We start from the raw sequence: 16205 nt of genomic DNA, 5'->3' as shown, positions 1-16205 counted from the left end.
TGGGTGAGGATTTAAAAAAAAAAAAGAAGCACTGGCTGGTTTTCTCAGTGGTTAGTGCATTGGCCTGCAGATCAAGGGGTCTCAGGTTCTGGTCAAGGGCATGTACCTCAGTTGCAATTTCCTCAGCCCCAGGTGGGGCGGGAGGCAACAAATCAATTGTGTGTGTGTGTGTGTGTGTGTGTGTGTGTGTGTCCCCTCCTCCCTCCCTCCAGTCTCTCTAGAAGTCAATGGAAAAAATATCCTTGGGTAAGGATTAAAAAAAAAATTAAAAATTAAAATAAATAAATGAAATAAAAATGTGTATCTTTTCACATTTTAACATCTCAGAAATGGGGTTTGCCTAAAGGAAGAGTGTATCTTAGCTTTGTTATAAGGCAGTTGAGAAGTTTTCTTTTTATGGTATGTAGAGTAACGATGCCTCTTAAAATCAACGGTATCTTCAAATTGATGAAACACAGTAGATAAGAAAAAACTTACATGTATGAACAGGTAGCTGACATGAGTTTTGCTCATGCTGTTCCCTCCACATGGGTAATTCTGCACCTCTGTTTCACGAATGTTACTAATCTATTACAACTTAATTCAAATGCCACCTCCTTCAGGAAGCCTTCTGTGTCACCCCAGCCCCACCACCTAATCTGTAGTCCAAATCTTCCCTCTGGGCTCCCGTACTTGCCTCTGACCTATACTTATCATATCCTGGAAGTTGTCCCCCCTCCCCCCAACTAGGTTGTGTGGTCCTTGAAAGTAAAGATACAGTTGGTTGTACACCCCTGTGTTCCTGGTACCTAGTACAGAGCCTGGGATGCAGTGGAAGTTCAGTAAATGTTTGTTGAATGAATGAATAACAAAAGATCGAATACTTACAGGTAGCATATGATCTGCATCACGTGTAACGCTAGAGGATTTCAAAAGAAAGGCCCAGCACGGAGCTGGAAAGGCCGGGGATGGCTCCTTGAAGGGCTGGGATGGAGGCCCTTCTGGCAGGATGCCTGATGGAATGGCTCAGGACTGAAATGAGGGATGAGAAAGGGGCAGTGCTCAGACCTCCATCTCTCCTACTGAAGGTAGATCCTGCCATGACCGTTACTTGGCTGGATTTCCTGTATGAATTTCAGGAGGCTGTGGGGTTTCGTCCATCATTATTATCCTTCATAATTGACTCTGGGTGCTAAGGAATAAGCAGTTCAGCTCTCAGGAAGCTGTCACAGGAAGCCCCGAATAGGCGCACAGACTTTGTGGTTTAGACCTCAGAGCTTCCTGTCAGAGCCTGATAAGATTTACCAAGTGTTAGAGGGGCCAGGCGAAGGCGGGCGGGACTACAACCATGGCACCCACATTTCAAATTGGGTGCCTTCTCACCGCCTTGTGTTGAAGAACCGTAACGAAAAGCTGTTTTGCTCTTCCCACTTCCCCCAAAGTACAGCTAGCATGACTCTAGCTGGGGATGGAGTCTGACCTTTGAGCAATGGTCATTGAAGACACTTGGGATTTGATTCAGCCGAGTTGTTGCTGGCCTGCCCTTTTGTATGTCATCTGATCGGCTTGCGGCACCTCCAGTATCCATGGGTTTTCTAGGATGACTCTATAGATCAGTGGTTCCCAACCTTTTCTTGGCCATGCCCCACCCAAGCATCTCTAAAATCCTGGTGCCCCCTTTAACATGTAATTCTTATTCAAAAAGTGAACTTTTAGTCACATGGAGGAAGCCTAAAAGGCAATTAACTTGGTCTAAACAAGCTTCCAAAGAACATGGCATCCATGAAAGAGAAAAATAAAAGAATGAAAGGACAGTTGAAGTACTGAGGAAGAAGTCACTAAGAAACTGATAAAAAAAACATAATGATATGAAGTGATATGAAAAAATAGCAAATAACGTTTCAAAACATATAATAGAGAATTGAGATGCATAAATATGTCACAAAATATATTTATATACTGTATATGAGGCCCCTAGGACCATAAGAAATGCAAAAAAAATTCACTGTTAATAACTCATTCTCGAATTGCCCCCCTTAAAAATCAAATTGCCCCTCTGTGGGGCAAGTGCCTCACGCTGGGAACCACCGCTATAGATCGTCGTGACCGTGTCTGAACAGTAAAGGAAGTGGTACCCAAAGAATTATGTTTTCTGGTGCCTCTTGTTGAAGTTTGTGCAGAGAGTTTTCAATTCATTAAGCGAATCTCCAAGTCGGTTGTCAGACCAGCTTTGCATCTGAGCCCTGGGAAGCACGCTCTGGTGGGGGTGCTCTGGTGGGGTGCTCTGGTGGGGGTGCTCTGGTGGGGGTGCTCTGGTGGGGGTGCTCTGGTGGGTGAGGGGACCCAGGTGAATTGGGGGAACCAAATGTGGTCCTGCTGCCACACCAACAAGCCTCTTTTTGAAGCTGCAGCTTGATGCTGGGTTCCTTTATTTTATTTTATTTTTTAAGTTTTATTGATTTTAGAAAAGAAGGAAGAGGCAGAGAGAGATAAGAAACATCCATCGATGATAGAGAAACATCGATCAGCTGCTTCCTGCTCGCCCCTTACTGGGGATCGAGCCTGCAACCTGAGCATGTGCCCTGACCGGGGAATCAAACCGCGACCTCCTGGTGCATAGGACGACACTGTACCAACTGAGCCACACTGGCCGGGCGCTGCTGGGTTGCTTTCTATAATGAGTAGGCACTGGGGTCAAGTCAAACCTTATATTTCACACCTACTCACGAGATGGTAGGCAAGTGTCCACCAGGCACATCAGAAACCCAACAGTCTCTGCAACAGGCTGAGGTAAACAGGTGACTGGTAAACGAGACACGGGCACAGCGGCTGCTGGATGTCGCTCAGGGTGCCAAGGAGCGCTCCAGGATTTCGTGCTCGGTCACCCATCATCCTAACAATTGCACTTTTATTGTCTTTCCCTTCTTGGTGTGGTGGCACTTGAGGAGGAGGCCAGATTCCTGATGTGAGACTGTGTGGCTGAGAGGGTTGTGCAGGTGCAGCTGTGGGCCAGGAGCCTGGGAGGTGATGACGCCCTGCTTGTCGGATGCAGCTGGTAGAAGCGCAGGCGTCCGCACCGAGTGCAGGAGCTCCACGGTGCCTTTCCGGGAAGGGACAGTTTCTGCCTCTTTGAATCAAAGGACGGGGACAGCTCTGCCAGAAGACTGTTTTGCGTTTTCTCTGGCCCCACGGGGAGGTTTCGGTTGAACCCGAGGCGTTGGGAGAGGAGGTCCTTTCTGCTGGTGGACAGGGGCGCCAGGGCAAGGAAGGGGCCTCCTCTGCTGCTGGTGCTGGGCACGGTGGCCAGGAGGCGGGGGGCGAGGACCATGTGCCTGGGGATGATGACCAGGCGGAGGAGGTGCTTGGGATGCAGCTGCTTTGGGAGGAGCTGAGGCTGGAATTTGGTTGGGCCTCCGGCTCCTTTCCTCAGAGGTGGTTCTGTGTGCTCTGAGTTCCAGCTTTCCACCTGCAACAACAAAACTTCTAAACGTCAGAGCTCATCTTGGCAAGGTATGATGGATGCGGCTCTTTACCGAGGGGCCCTTCTCTGCACAGGGGGTCTGCTAGCTGCTCTCAGGGAGGTGATGAGGAGGCAGAAGCTGCCCCTACCCGCTAAGGCAGGGGTGGGGAACCTTTTCTCTGCCAAGGGCCATTTGGATATTTATGGCATTGTTCGTGGGCCATACAAAATTATCAATGTAAAAATTAGCCTGCTTTGGACGGACCTGGAAAATATGATGCTAAGTGACATGAGCCAAACAGAGAAAGACAAATATCACATGATCTCACTTATTCGTGGAATCTAATGAACAAAATGAATTGGCCAACAAAAGTAAGACCCAAAGCATGGAATCATGGAACAGATTGACATACCTTAATGTGGGGTTGGGGGGATGAGAAGAAATAAACCAAAGAACTTATATACTTATATGCATAGCCCATGGACACGGGCAATAAGGTAGTGAAGACCTGGGGAGGGGGGAGGGGGGCTGGGAGGAGAGGGGAGAGAAGGGAGAAATGGGAGATATCTGTAATACTATCAGCAAGAAAAATATATATTTTTTAAAAATTAGCCTGCTGTATTTGGTCAAACATTTCATTAGTTCACTTCTAATGCCTTGGCAGGGCCAGACCATATAAGGCCCTCGGGCCGGATGTTCCCCACCCCTGCTCTAAGGGTTCTCAGTCTTGTAGGGCAGACAGATATGCCCACCAGCAAGGCAGAATGAGAGCCTGGGGCTTTGAGAACTTGGGAAGCCAGAGGCGAGGAGACAGGTGGGGGCCTTTGTGCCTGGGTCTCCTGGGAGCAGAGAGGGCACTCGGACCCCTCATCCTGGCCTCTGTGTCGTCCTAGAGGTGGCTTGCTGAGCACCTGGTGGTTAGAGTCCTCGCATAGGCCCTGAGTGGGCGGAGGGCACATCAGTAATGACCTTCATTCCCACGGGTTTCTCTGTTAGATCTGCCTTTTACTCACTTCGGCTCTAATGCAACCCACATTCTGGTGAGGGCTGGAGGATAGGTTCTTAGGAATTCAGAAGCAAGCCCTGTCCTCCCCAGCACCTGTGGAGACACCTGGTGTGCCATTAGAGTAGTCCCCTCTTATCCACGGTTTCACTTACCCATGGTCAACTGCAGTGCAAAAATATTAAATGGAAACTTCCAGAAATAAACAATTCATAAATTTCAAATTACATGCTGTTCTGAATAGCGATGAAATCTTGCTCTGTCCTGTCTGTGTACGAATGATCTCTTTGCCCAGTGTATCTACTCCATATATGTATCTGCGCCGTACATGCTCCATTGGTCACTTGGCAGCCATTTAGTTATCAGATCGACTGTCGAGGCATCGCAGTGCGTGTGTTCAAGTCACCATTATTCTATTTAATAATGGCCACAAAGCCATTCACATAACTTTTATTACAAGGTATTGTTATAATCTATTTGATTATTAGTCATTATTGTTAATCTCTTACTGTGCCTAAAGTTATAAATGAGCCTTCATTATAAGTATGCATTTGTAGGAAAAACATAGTATGTACAGGCTTTGGTACTAACTGTGGTTCCAGGCAGCCACTGGGCATCTTGGAACGCATTCCTGCATTCTCTCTTGCCTGTCGTCTGCAGATAAGGGGTTGGGGATGGAATGGGGGGGCGACTGTATCCGGACACACTGCCTCTGGTGGCCTGCATGCTCTTTGAGCCAGCTCCCCACTTCTGAGCATAATCTTTTTAATCTTGGTGGGTTGTCAGGCCTGATTTGAGGGACAAACACTCAGAGCCCGAGCACATCTCTCTGAACAGCGAATTGGAAAAGGAGGCATGAACACCTGGTTTTAGAACAAGGGTGTCCCTGTGGGTCCCCGAGGCCCTGAAATTTTACCCGTGTTCCTAGGAACTGCCACCCCCCCAGGATTGGGCAAGATGTGTGTCCACAGAAATGTGTTTTGAAGCTAATGCTCCTACCCACATAGAGATGTGTGACTTATTCCAAGTATAACCACACACATGGTCAGCAGGGTGGTGATTGCAGGGGGCAGAAGGGGAAGGGTGGAGGTGGAAGAGGGCATAGAGGGGATAAAAGGTGATGGGAAAAAATACATATGTACGTGCATACATAAATACATAAGTAAACAAATAAATACACAAATACATAAGCAAACAAATAAATACATAAATAACGTCCACACCGCCTTACGCAGAGTCGGCTCAGGTGGTGGATGCCAATGGGGCCAACCTGGATTCAGCTTCTTAAAGTTCCCACATGGTTGCCACTGAGAATTTGTTTGTCAGAAATCAAGCTAACCACAAAATGGAACAAACTGTAACCGCCGGTTACAGCCCCGACATTCTGAAACTGCCGAATCCAGACGCAAGTGTCCTCCCCACGAGTCGTTTCCACGGGGATTTTGCCCAGGCCTGCAGGGACGGGGAGGGGAGCGGATGAGGGGGCTCACCATTTTCCCTTCTGTGCTGTTTTTTCCTCTTGCTGATGAAGAGAATGAGGAGCGCCACAAAGAGTAAGAAGAAAACGCCTCCACCACAAATGCCAACGATGAGGGGGATATCCAGTCCCTTCTCTGCAAGAGGAAAGAGGGGGGATGGTGGGCGGTGTTAGCAGAGGGACCATCACTGCTCAGGCCACGGATTCCTGCCTCCCGAGTTAAGCAGATGCTAGAGCTTAATAAACACAACTCCTCAACCTCACAAAGGCCAAGCTCATGGAGGGTGGCGGAAGGTGTCTGTCCCCAAAGGCACCTTGAGGAAGTGCCCTCCTGGGCCAGCACACCTGATCCTTCCTGGCCAGGGCACCGCCAGGGCCCCCAGGAAAGAGACTACAGCAGAAGTTTAGATCTGAGAAGGAGTTAAAGACAATGCGGTGTCACCTTTGGGTTTACAGACAAGGCCCAGAGAGGGAGGGTGAGTTGCCCAAGGCCACACAGTATCTTCCTGAGTGGTTCCTTTAAGCAGTTGCTTATCTCAGAGTTTCTGTACTATTTACCCAGCTTCACTTCTGGCCGCCCTCCTATACCACTTGTTTCCCCTCACCCTCTTGACCAGGCAGTGACCAAAGACTAAGGGTAAATGTGTCCCTTGTCCAGCCCAGCCCCCTGACCGCACAGCCAGCAACCCTCCCAGACTTCCCCGGCCTGTGAGAGAAACCCTGGCACACACAGTGAGTTAGCAGCAGCAGCAGGGGGCTTGATCTTCAGCTCCCGCCCTTCTTCAGTTGCTGTAAAGCAGTGAGGAAAACAATGACTCAGTGTTTAGGGAAAAGGGTTTGAGTTCCAGGCTCCTCTAGGCAAGCGCTGCGTGACCTTTGGCAAGTGACTCCACCTCTCTGAGCCTGTGCCTTTCTTTGTAAAATGGAGATGATGAAACTGACATCACAGGGAGGCTGCTGAAAGTCAATCAGATAATGGATGTGAAAGTGCTTTGTAAACTGTAAAGCAGCACAGAGGCGAGGTCCTGCTCTTAGTTGAGCTCTGTGTCCTGGGAGCTGTTCCCGGGAGGGCTGCTGGGCCATCTGCCCTTTGTGAGTCAGTGGCAGCTAGAGAGGCAGCAGCAGGGGCCAGGGGTCAGGGGACTCAGACATCTGGAGAACAAACTGGAGCTCAGCCCAGCATCACAAAGAAACCCGTCTCCAGCCAAACATTCCTAGGAAGATCCTCGTACACACGGAGCCCAGGTTGGGCCCCGGGAGCAAGCCCGAGGCCCAGAAACCTAACCAACAGACGGCAGTGGTGCTAGTCCTCGCTTGCTTTGCTCAAGTCTCTCTGACCGACTCTTTGCCTGCCAGTTGCACAACCCCTCTGGTCTGCGGATGAAGGGGCTTCCTTTAGAAAAGCAGGCATGATCCTAAACTGCTGTGAAATGGGTCCAAGAACGGATCTGGGGTTCTTTGGGATCTGCTGGCTGGGAGGCAGGGCTAGGGCTGCTGGAGTTTCCCTCGGACTGAGCAGAGACCTTCCCAGGTTCTGACGTGGGTGGGCCAGGACAGGCCAGGGCTCAGCCAGGCAGCCACCAGCTCGTCTTCTCAGTCCTCACACGGGCGGCCACACCCTTACCCTGGAGACATTACAAAGTCAGTCCTCAGGCTTGCCCAGCATGGCCCTCTGGGTGCCTGGGAGTACTCTCCGTGGGAGACATTCCAGCTTGTCTCAGAGGCATTCAAAACTGGGAGCTCACGGTGTCTAAAGCCAGCCACCCTCCACCCTCCTTCCTGCCCTCCTTGAAGAGAGCATGCCCAGAAGTTTATGTGGTGGGTCCTGCCTCCTGTGTTCTGGTTTTAAGCACACAATCACCTATTCTGAGCCCCATGGTTACTGTTACCTCCACGCCTCTCTGCCTTGACCTTTCAGGAGGAAACACCCTGCTCCTTTTTAGGGTCTTCAAGAGAAGCACCCACCTCCCCGGTCTCTCCTTTCCTTCCCCCCGCCCTGATATTCCTCCCATCTCTTCTGTGGCTCTTCCCAGTCCAGCTCCTGCTCTGCACCATAGAGTAAGGAGCACGAAGTTTCCAGTCTTTGACCCTAGGCTTCTCCCAAGGCCCTCTCTCCATCCCTAATGCACATGCATTTTTATCCTGGTGGGATCTAGTTTAAAAAGACATGAAGTAGGGTTGTCAGATAAAGTACAGGATGCCCAGTGAAAGTTTAATGAAAGTTTAATTAAACAATGAATAATTTTTAGTTTAGCTATGCCCCCATGCAACATTTGGAACATATTTATGCTGTCTTTTTCTTTTTTTTTTTATGCTATCTTTTTATTTGCTAAATCTGGCAACTCTAAGCAAAAGCCTCCTGAAAGGGAAAAGGGATTGTAAATCAAGGAGAGGCCGCTGGATTCACTGTGCTGTGGTGATGGGCAGACATGTGGGGAGAAGTGATGCTGGTCTACGTGTGTGGGTAGACTCTTAGATGGCCCAAAGATCCTGCCCCCTGGGATTCCCATCTTTGTGTCATCCCTTCCAATTGACTGTGGCTCGGACTTATTGGTTGCTTCTAATGGCTAGAATATAGCGAAAGTGCTCGAATACCTATCACTCCTGAGATTGTTATAAAATGTTCATGACCTTTGTCTCGAGACCTTGTTCTTGCTCTTGCTTAGATTGCTCAGAGGGAAGTTGGCGGCCATACTGTGAGGCAGCCCAATGGCCCACATGAGTGATCTTGGACATAGACCCCTCCATAGAGCCTGGACATGATTGACAGGACATACTGCCAGTATCTGGATTGTAGCTTCATGAAGGATGCTGAGCCAGGACCATCAAGTCACTCCCAGATTCATGACTCACAGAACCTGTGAGATAATAACTTCTTGTTGTGTTGAGCCACAAAATGTGGGATAATTTGTTATGCAGCAAAAAATATAACTAATTCAAAGAATATATATGAAAAAGCCTTACTTCTGCCTTCGCACCAGCCCAGGGCTGCATCCTAGGGTCACTGACCAGCCATAGTCACTGCAGAAACTCAGGACTTCTGACCAAATAACTACTTTTGTGTTCAGTTTCCCTTCTGGGGGTCCACCAGACAGCGTTGGGGAGATAATCTCAGAGACTCAGATGAGTAGACTCTTGGGAATCAGGGGCTCATTTTCCTTGCGGACCAGGAGGCTGTGGCCCAGAGGAAAGGAACTCCGTCAAGTCATCCCACTACATTTGGACAGACCTCTGGCTTCCAGAGCTGAGCACTCAGCCGACTGCCTCCCCAAATTTACTTCTGCGGGCAATGCCAGGCTGGGCTGCCAGGAAAGAGCTTAGATGCTTAGAGTTTCAGGACTTCCTGGTGCTGGTGCCATAGCCAGGCTGTCTGTTCTAAGGCAGGAGGAGCCTTTTCTCACTGCACCCATGGTCCTCCCTGGCCTCGAGCTCTTCTTCTCCCAGCCCCTAACTCCATGTTTTTTTCTGCAACCTCCATGTTTTTGTGCTGCCCCCCTCCGCTGTCCCCCCCCCCCCCCAAAGGAATCTTTCCTGCTCTCTTCTCTATCATTACAATGGGAGTCACTACTGTGATTACTGACTAGTAGAGGGACCATGGGCAAATAAGTTCGTCTCTCTGGGAAGTGGAGGTTTGCATAAAATGGCCTCTACAGCTCCTTCTGTGTCTTTGGTTTGGCAATTCTTTCTCCCAAAAGATCTTTTTAATTGCCTGAGGTTACATGGTGCTCTGTGGGAAGGTGCCAGGTGGGTAACCATAGCACACCACCTCCACTTTCCTCTAAGTCTTGCCTTGAAGGTTTTTAGGGGGGAGGGGTGTGCTTTCAGTTCTCACCCTGAGTCAGAGCTGCCTCCCAGCCCGGGCACCAGGGCCCTGGAGTGGGCCTTCCCCATGGGCCTGGCAGACTGTACTTGAGAAGTGAACTTGGGATGTCTGACACGTACCTGAACAGTCAATGTTCACCACGATGGTTTCCTCACTGACGCCGTTAGTTGCTGTGCAATTGAATAGTGCAATTGGTTTGATGGCCCCCTTGTACCTGATGATCTTCTGGCCTTCTTTGATTTTGGTCCTATATCGATACAGTGTTATTTTAGGGTCAGTTCCTTGTGTTACCTCACAGGTGATGGTTGCGTTGGCACAATTCCAATTGATCACAGGTTTTGAGACCCTCTCTGAAAAAAAAAAGAAAAATCCCATTCATATGAGTCAACTTTCTGATTATGATATAATTAATAGACATACCTTATTATAGAGGGGCGGGGGGAAGATAGAGTCAGTTTGAGACCAGGCAGCAATTTCAAAGACCCCCACTATTTTCAAAAATCGTTTTTATTTTATCTACAGCACATTTAGAAGAAAATGTATTTATGATAAAGTTCGTACATACATTAAACCAGTAAAAATGTATCATATCAAATGTTTAAGTGCTGTTTTATACCTTAAACGGTTTTCACATACAGGATGTCATTTGATCCTAGCAAACAGAGAGGTTGATGTTTTCCTTCCTATTGGCAGATGAAATGCCCAAGGCTCTGAGAGGTTAAATTGGGTGGGTTCTTGCCCAGAGCGGCCTGGCCACACATTGTGCCTCATTGGACCTCATCTCTAAGAGAAAGATAAGAAAGACAGGCCCCACCTGATGTGACAGGGGCAGCATGTGGCAAACCCCTGGGTCAAGTGTTAGGCACTGACGTTATTGGTGGTAGTTGATTCCTTCATAATCATGAATTCCTTGCTTTTCCGACATGAGAATCTTCAAAGAGCCTGGCTTTGGCGTCACATGGGCCAGGTGCAAATCCTACCACACCAGTTGTATCTGTGAGACCTCCTCCGATTTCTCCTCTTCTGCTCTTTCTCTCCTACTTCCCTCTGGCCTCAGACTCACCACCTTTCTTGCCCGGGGTCTCTCCATTCATTATGTTGACAGACAGCTTATTTTCCCAGGATCCCCTCCCTGCCTGACTCCCAGGCAACAGTATCTCATTAATTAACTTTCCCACCAAATTGCATTTCTGTCTCAATATATGGGCATGCAGAAATTAAGCTTTCCCCCCCGTCCTTGCATTCTATGCAACCAAGAAAGAGGAAGATGCAGAAACGCCATCAAACAGCAAGACAGGGCCAGCGCATAATCTGGGGTTGAGTCAGGCATTTACTTGTCTTTTCAGAATGGAAATATTCTTTGTTCTATTTATAAGAGTGACACCCGATCATGGTAAAAAATTGATTTTAAAAGTTTCAAGACTAAAAATCACTTGCAATTCCACTACTCAGAGCCAATAATTATTAATACTTTGATGTATATCTTTAGCAGACGTTTTCTATCCATTCTATACACATATAAATAATGTTTTAAAAAACTGTATCCTGTGATTTTGTAGTCTGCCTTTGTTCCTTCACGGGTCTTTTATGAAATTCCCTTAAGTATGTCACCACCGTTGTTTTTAAATGATGTATTCTTCATTTAATGAATAATTTTCTAACTGCTGGGGACTTTAAAACCCTTCCCAGTATTTCACTAATATAAACCACGCAACGATGAGCAGTTTCTCCAAGTCCTATCTTTGTACATATCCTCCCTGTCAGAGGGCTTCCTAGCAGAGGAATGGCCAGATCAAAGGGGGCTCATCCCATAGGTGGGAACTCCTTAATTCTAGGTTCAACTCCTTCTCCACTAACATCTGCTTTTAAAAAGCTTTCCACTGCCTCTTCCTTCAGCGGCAGCAGCCCCCTCATTAAGGGGATTTGGGTGCTAAGACTGTAGCCAGGAGAAGCATGAAGAAGCAATGAGAAGGGGGAGGGCACCTGGCAAACAGGCACTGTGTCCTGGGCCCCGCAGGGCACCTGTGCTTAGTCATCGAAGCCATGTCTCACTGAATACCCCAGGCAATTATTATTATAAAAGCCACACTGAAAGCAGATAAAGAATTTACTCAAGGCTGTGTGGCAAGGAATGGTGATGCTGTCTCTCTCTCTCTCTCTCTCTCTCTCTCTCTCTCACACACACACACACACACACACACACAGGTGGCTGTTGTGTCATGGAAAGATCTCTGTCTTTTGGCCAAGGAGTGCAGGGTTTATTTTCGGGGGGACTACAGATGTTCTAAAATTGATTTTGTTGTTGGTTGCACATCCCTGAGCATACTAACCACCACTGAATTATACACTTTACATGGGTGAATTTTATGGTATGTGAATTGTGTCTCAATAAAACTTTTGGAAAGAAAAAAAATGTCACCATCTTTGCTGAAAAGGAGCCCTGGATTTGGTGCTGACTTTGTAGCAGTCAGACTGTGAGACTTGGGGCAAGTCGCTTCTGTTTCCTTATAGAAAAGAAGGGGGTAGTAACAGCGACCTCCCAGGAGTGCTAGGACCCTCTAATAAGGTCATGGAAGCAAAGTGCTCGACACCCAGCAGACAGGCACTGTGATGGCTACCGTACTAAAGAAGACAGGAGTGGGAGGCTCGTGTTCGAAGCAGGACCCCGAGCCCATGCTGGCAAGAGTCTTGAGATGTGGGGCTCCCAGATCCATACTCAGAGGCCCCTTCTGGCTCCATTCTATGTCCCATCCCAGTTCTGGAATGTACTGTCCATTCAGGTTTGAGGACCAGGGTGTGGGAAGCTGTCATGTGCAGGGAGCTGACAATGTCTGGGATTGTTGGAGAGGGTGGCTGCCAGGTCCACAGGTCCACATACTGAGGACAGGACAGGAAGGTGGCCCTGGGTAGGAGGAGGGGCCCTGCCCCGGTGACATTTCCTGTGTGAAGCCAGAAGTGTTATTTGCTCAGAGTGGCTGCCTTGTGCTCATGCTGAGGTTCCTGTCTTCCTCTCAAGGCCAAGTGCGGCTTCCTCTTCTCACTTTGATGTTTTGTGTGTTTTTTTAAATCCTCACCTGAGGATATTTTTCCATTGATTTGTATTCTTCCCCCCTCCAAAAATCCCCCTCCCATTGATTTTAGAGACAGTGGAAGGGAGGGGAGAGGAACAGAGAGAGAAACATCAATTGGTTGCCTCCCACATAAGCCCTGACCAGGGCTGGGGAGCGAACCTGCAACTGAAATACATGCTCTTTGACTGGAATCAAACCTGAGACCCTTGGGTCCACTGACCGACACTCTATCCACTGAGCTGAACCAGCTAGGACCCTCTTCTCACTTCTTATCACCCCTTTCATGCGGCTCCTGGACGTTCAACTGCATGTCATTTCAATTTGACTTTCTCTTCCCTCTGCCCCACACCCATGCCATCCTGCCTAGGCTTTCTCCACATGACTCTCCATATGCTCACCCTGCCTCATTTGACAGGCATCCTCGAGTCCAGGCCAGAGGGTGTCAGCCTTTACTGCTGATTACAATCACCTGCCAACCTAGACTCTGCTGATGCCCAGTCCCACGCTAAAATATTCTGACTTAATTGTCAGATGGAACCTGGGCACTGGCAACTTTTAATAGCCTCTTGGTTGATTCTAACGCACAGGCAGGGCTAAGAATCACAACCCAGCCCCTCTCCCCTTCACTGGGATACAGCAGCAGCCTCCTGGCCAGTCTTCTTGCCCCCGTCTTCAGTATGCACTCTGCCCTCCCGGCCATGCACAGACACACACAGCCACACCTGTTCGTTCTCTACAGAGGCCAGCAGAACCCACCACTTGGACCACTCTGATGTGGAGTGAGTGGCTCAGAAACCAGGGCCCTTCATCCTTAAATGCATCCTTCCCAGCCCTTTCCTGCCATACAACTACTCCTTCGGGGCATCCTGACTGGAAATTGTCTCTTTGTTGGAAGGCCCACAGCTCTCCAGTGAGCCTCACCTTCCCTGCTCCCACCTAGCTTGCCCTTCATCATCCACCTGAAATGCCTACCTTTTCTTTCGCCACTGCCTGCTCCCTCATCCTGATTAATGCCACCTTAATCCGGGTTCTTTGCTCAGCCCCACATTCCCATAACCACTGAAGAGACAGCCAGTTCCAGGCAGGCAGACTGTGTATCAGCTGTGTATTTCCACATGTGGATTCCATCTCCCACAGCTCGGAGCCTCCCCTGAGGCAGGAGGGATGCCTCCGTTTTCCCTCGGGCTCCTCCAAGGCTGAGGCGGGGGCTGGGGGCAATTGATAAATGCTACTCCCCAACTTGCTAAATAGCACCCACATTGAGATGGAGGAATTTAGGGAACAAAGACTCACCTAGAATCTTCAGATCAAATCTTTGCATCCATATGTTGCGTCCGTCTGAATTATATAGGTTTACCTCATAGATATCACTATCATTTCTTTGCAGATGTTTAATTTTCAGAGTTCCATTTTCGAATACTTGGTATTTTTCCTTTTGCTGGGTATTAATGTTGCCATTTATACGTCGTATAATCCTCTTTTTGTTTTTTTCCCATTCTATATCCTGAATATTACCCTCCTTTGGAGAATCAGGAATGATCACGATGTCATGGTACAGGATACCCTCCTGGACCTTAGTGGCTATAGGAGTGACACCTATAAAAAGCAAGACAGTCTCTGAGGCCTTGAGACTCACCGCCAGGCACCACTGGCTGTGACCTCCCGGACTCTGCACTCACTTCAGAGCCTCCAAAGAAGCTTGGCATGGTGACACTGGAGACCCACACCCAGCTTACCTTTGGTAGAAGGGATGAAAATCAGAAGGCAGCTGGCTAGGATCGTACATGCGAAGTTCATCTTGGGGGTTAGTTTCCTTATTGTGATTCTGAGCTTTAGCACAAGGAAGTAAAGTAAGACTGGAAGAACCCACCCCTGTGAGCTTAACCACGTGCCTCTCTTTTTTGCTGCTTTTACAGTAGCAGAGAGAGTGCGTGTAGACACACACACACACACACACACACACACACTCACACACACACACAGAGCAAATTAACCCTGCTGATGTGCTCCTTTGCCAAAGTAGGCATACTTAGGAGTGTGTGTTTTCTTCTCACATTTTAATTCTCACCAGCACTTTGGGCAGAGGGCTGGGGGGGGCGGTATTATCCCCCATTGAAGAGACAGAATCTGAGAGGCTAAGTGAATCACTCAGCATCACCCCTTTGTTAACAAGGACCCCAATTCTACCATGTAGCCCACCTTCCAATCATGTTGCTATAATGTCTCTGACAAGACCACGTGGAAATATAGGTAGATGTTCAAAAGTGAATAGCAGCATACAACTATTTATCCTATGGTTATTAATACTAGGAAATGAATATGTATGAGATAATTATAAAAGTGGATTTCTTCTCTTTCTCAAAAGGTGTTCTTGAGGTTCTAAAATTATATGATGATGGAAAAGAACAAATATAAATTGAGTCTCAGCTCTAAATGTTTGAAATACCTGAATCTTATGTTTAGCATACATTTGTGTAACTCTATTAAAAATTCACAGGTAGCCGAAACCGGTTTGGCTCAGTGGATAGAGCGTCGACCTGCGGACTGAAGGGTTCCAGGTTCAATTCCGGTCAAGGGCATGTACCTGGGTTGCGGGCACATCCCCAGTGGGAGATGTGCAGGAGGCAGCTGATCGATGTTTCTAGCTCTCTATCTCTCTCCCTTCCTCTCTGTGAAAAATCAATAAAGTATATTAAAAAAAAATTCACAGGTAAATAAAAATGTGTTCCAAAACAAACAAAAATACATAGAGACTATGAAATACTATTAAGCAACCAGGACAAATCATTAAAAAAACATTTAAGATGGGTAACACTATTGATGGTTAGAGAAAGAAACAGTTGAGGAGAGAAAGAGAAGGGAGGGCGGACTTGGAAGGAGAAAGGAAAAGAAACTGGTGACACAGGCAGAGAAGCAGAGTGATGGGCACAGTGATGGGTGCACAGAGAGGTCTAGTCCCAGAAAAAGGGACACCCAAAAGCATCTCCCCAAAGTAAGTTTCCAGTTTTATGATTCTGTAGGCGAGAGGGAGTAACAATCTTAAACATTGGGCTTGTTTTCTGTTTCAACTTTACGTACAAATATAGATATTATCTCCAAAATGTGGCCCAGGAAATGAAATTAAGCCAAGCAGTGGATCTCAGCCACTGGGTCATAGGAAGCCTGAATAGAATGTTGGGCTCATGATTGTGTGACAAACCCCTAACTCACATCATCCACAAAAATGTGCTGTAACTGGGTTAAATATTTAGACATTAAAACCTATAATAGTATTAAAAATATAAAAACATTTTTCATTTCTTTGAGTAGGAAAGGCCTGCCTACATATACTATATGATCCAAGGGTCATAAAGAAAAGATGGACACAATTGACTACATAAAAAGATAACAT

The 16205-nt window shown here is 47.8% G+C and overlaps 1 protein-coding gene across 1 annotated transcript; it reads right to left on the bottom strand.

Annotated features, from left to right (window-relative positions):
- Nucleotides 1-1925: 1925 nt before the first annotated feature.
- Nucleotides 1926-14636, bottom strand: CD2 (CD2 molecule). The gene is made up of 5 exons (XM_070395784.1): nucleotides 14551-14636; nucleotides 14108-14410; nucleotides 9863-10093; nucleotides 5934-6056; nucleotides 1926-3445 (listed from the first exon to the last, which is right to left on the bottom strand). The coding sequence occupies exons 1-5, from the start codon at nucleotides 14609-14611 to the stop codon at nucleotides 3114-3116; spliced, it is 1050 nt and encodes a 349-aa protein (XP_070251885.1). The 5' UTR covers nucleotides 14612-14636; the 3' UTR covers nucleotides 1926-3113.
- Nucleotides 14637-16205: the final 1569 nt, after the last annotated feature.

The sequence above is a fragment of the Myotis yumanensis genome, unplaced genomic scaffold (genome assembly GCF_028538775.1).
Source record: "Myotis yumanensis isolate MYYU_CA2020_CCGP unplaced genomic scaffold, mMyoYum1.0.hap1 SCAF_17, whole genome shotgun sequence".
Classification (NCBI taxonomy): Eukaryota; Metazoa; Chordata; class Mammalia; order Chiroptera; family Vespertilionidae; genus Myotis; species Myotis yumanensis.
The sequence above is the reverse complement of the archived record's forward strand: the minus strand, read 5'-3'. Positions and strand labels throughout refer to the sequence as shown.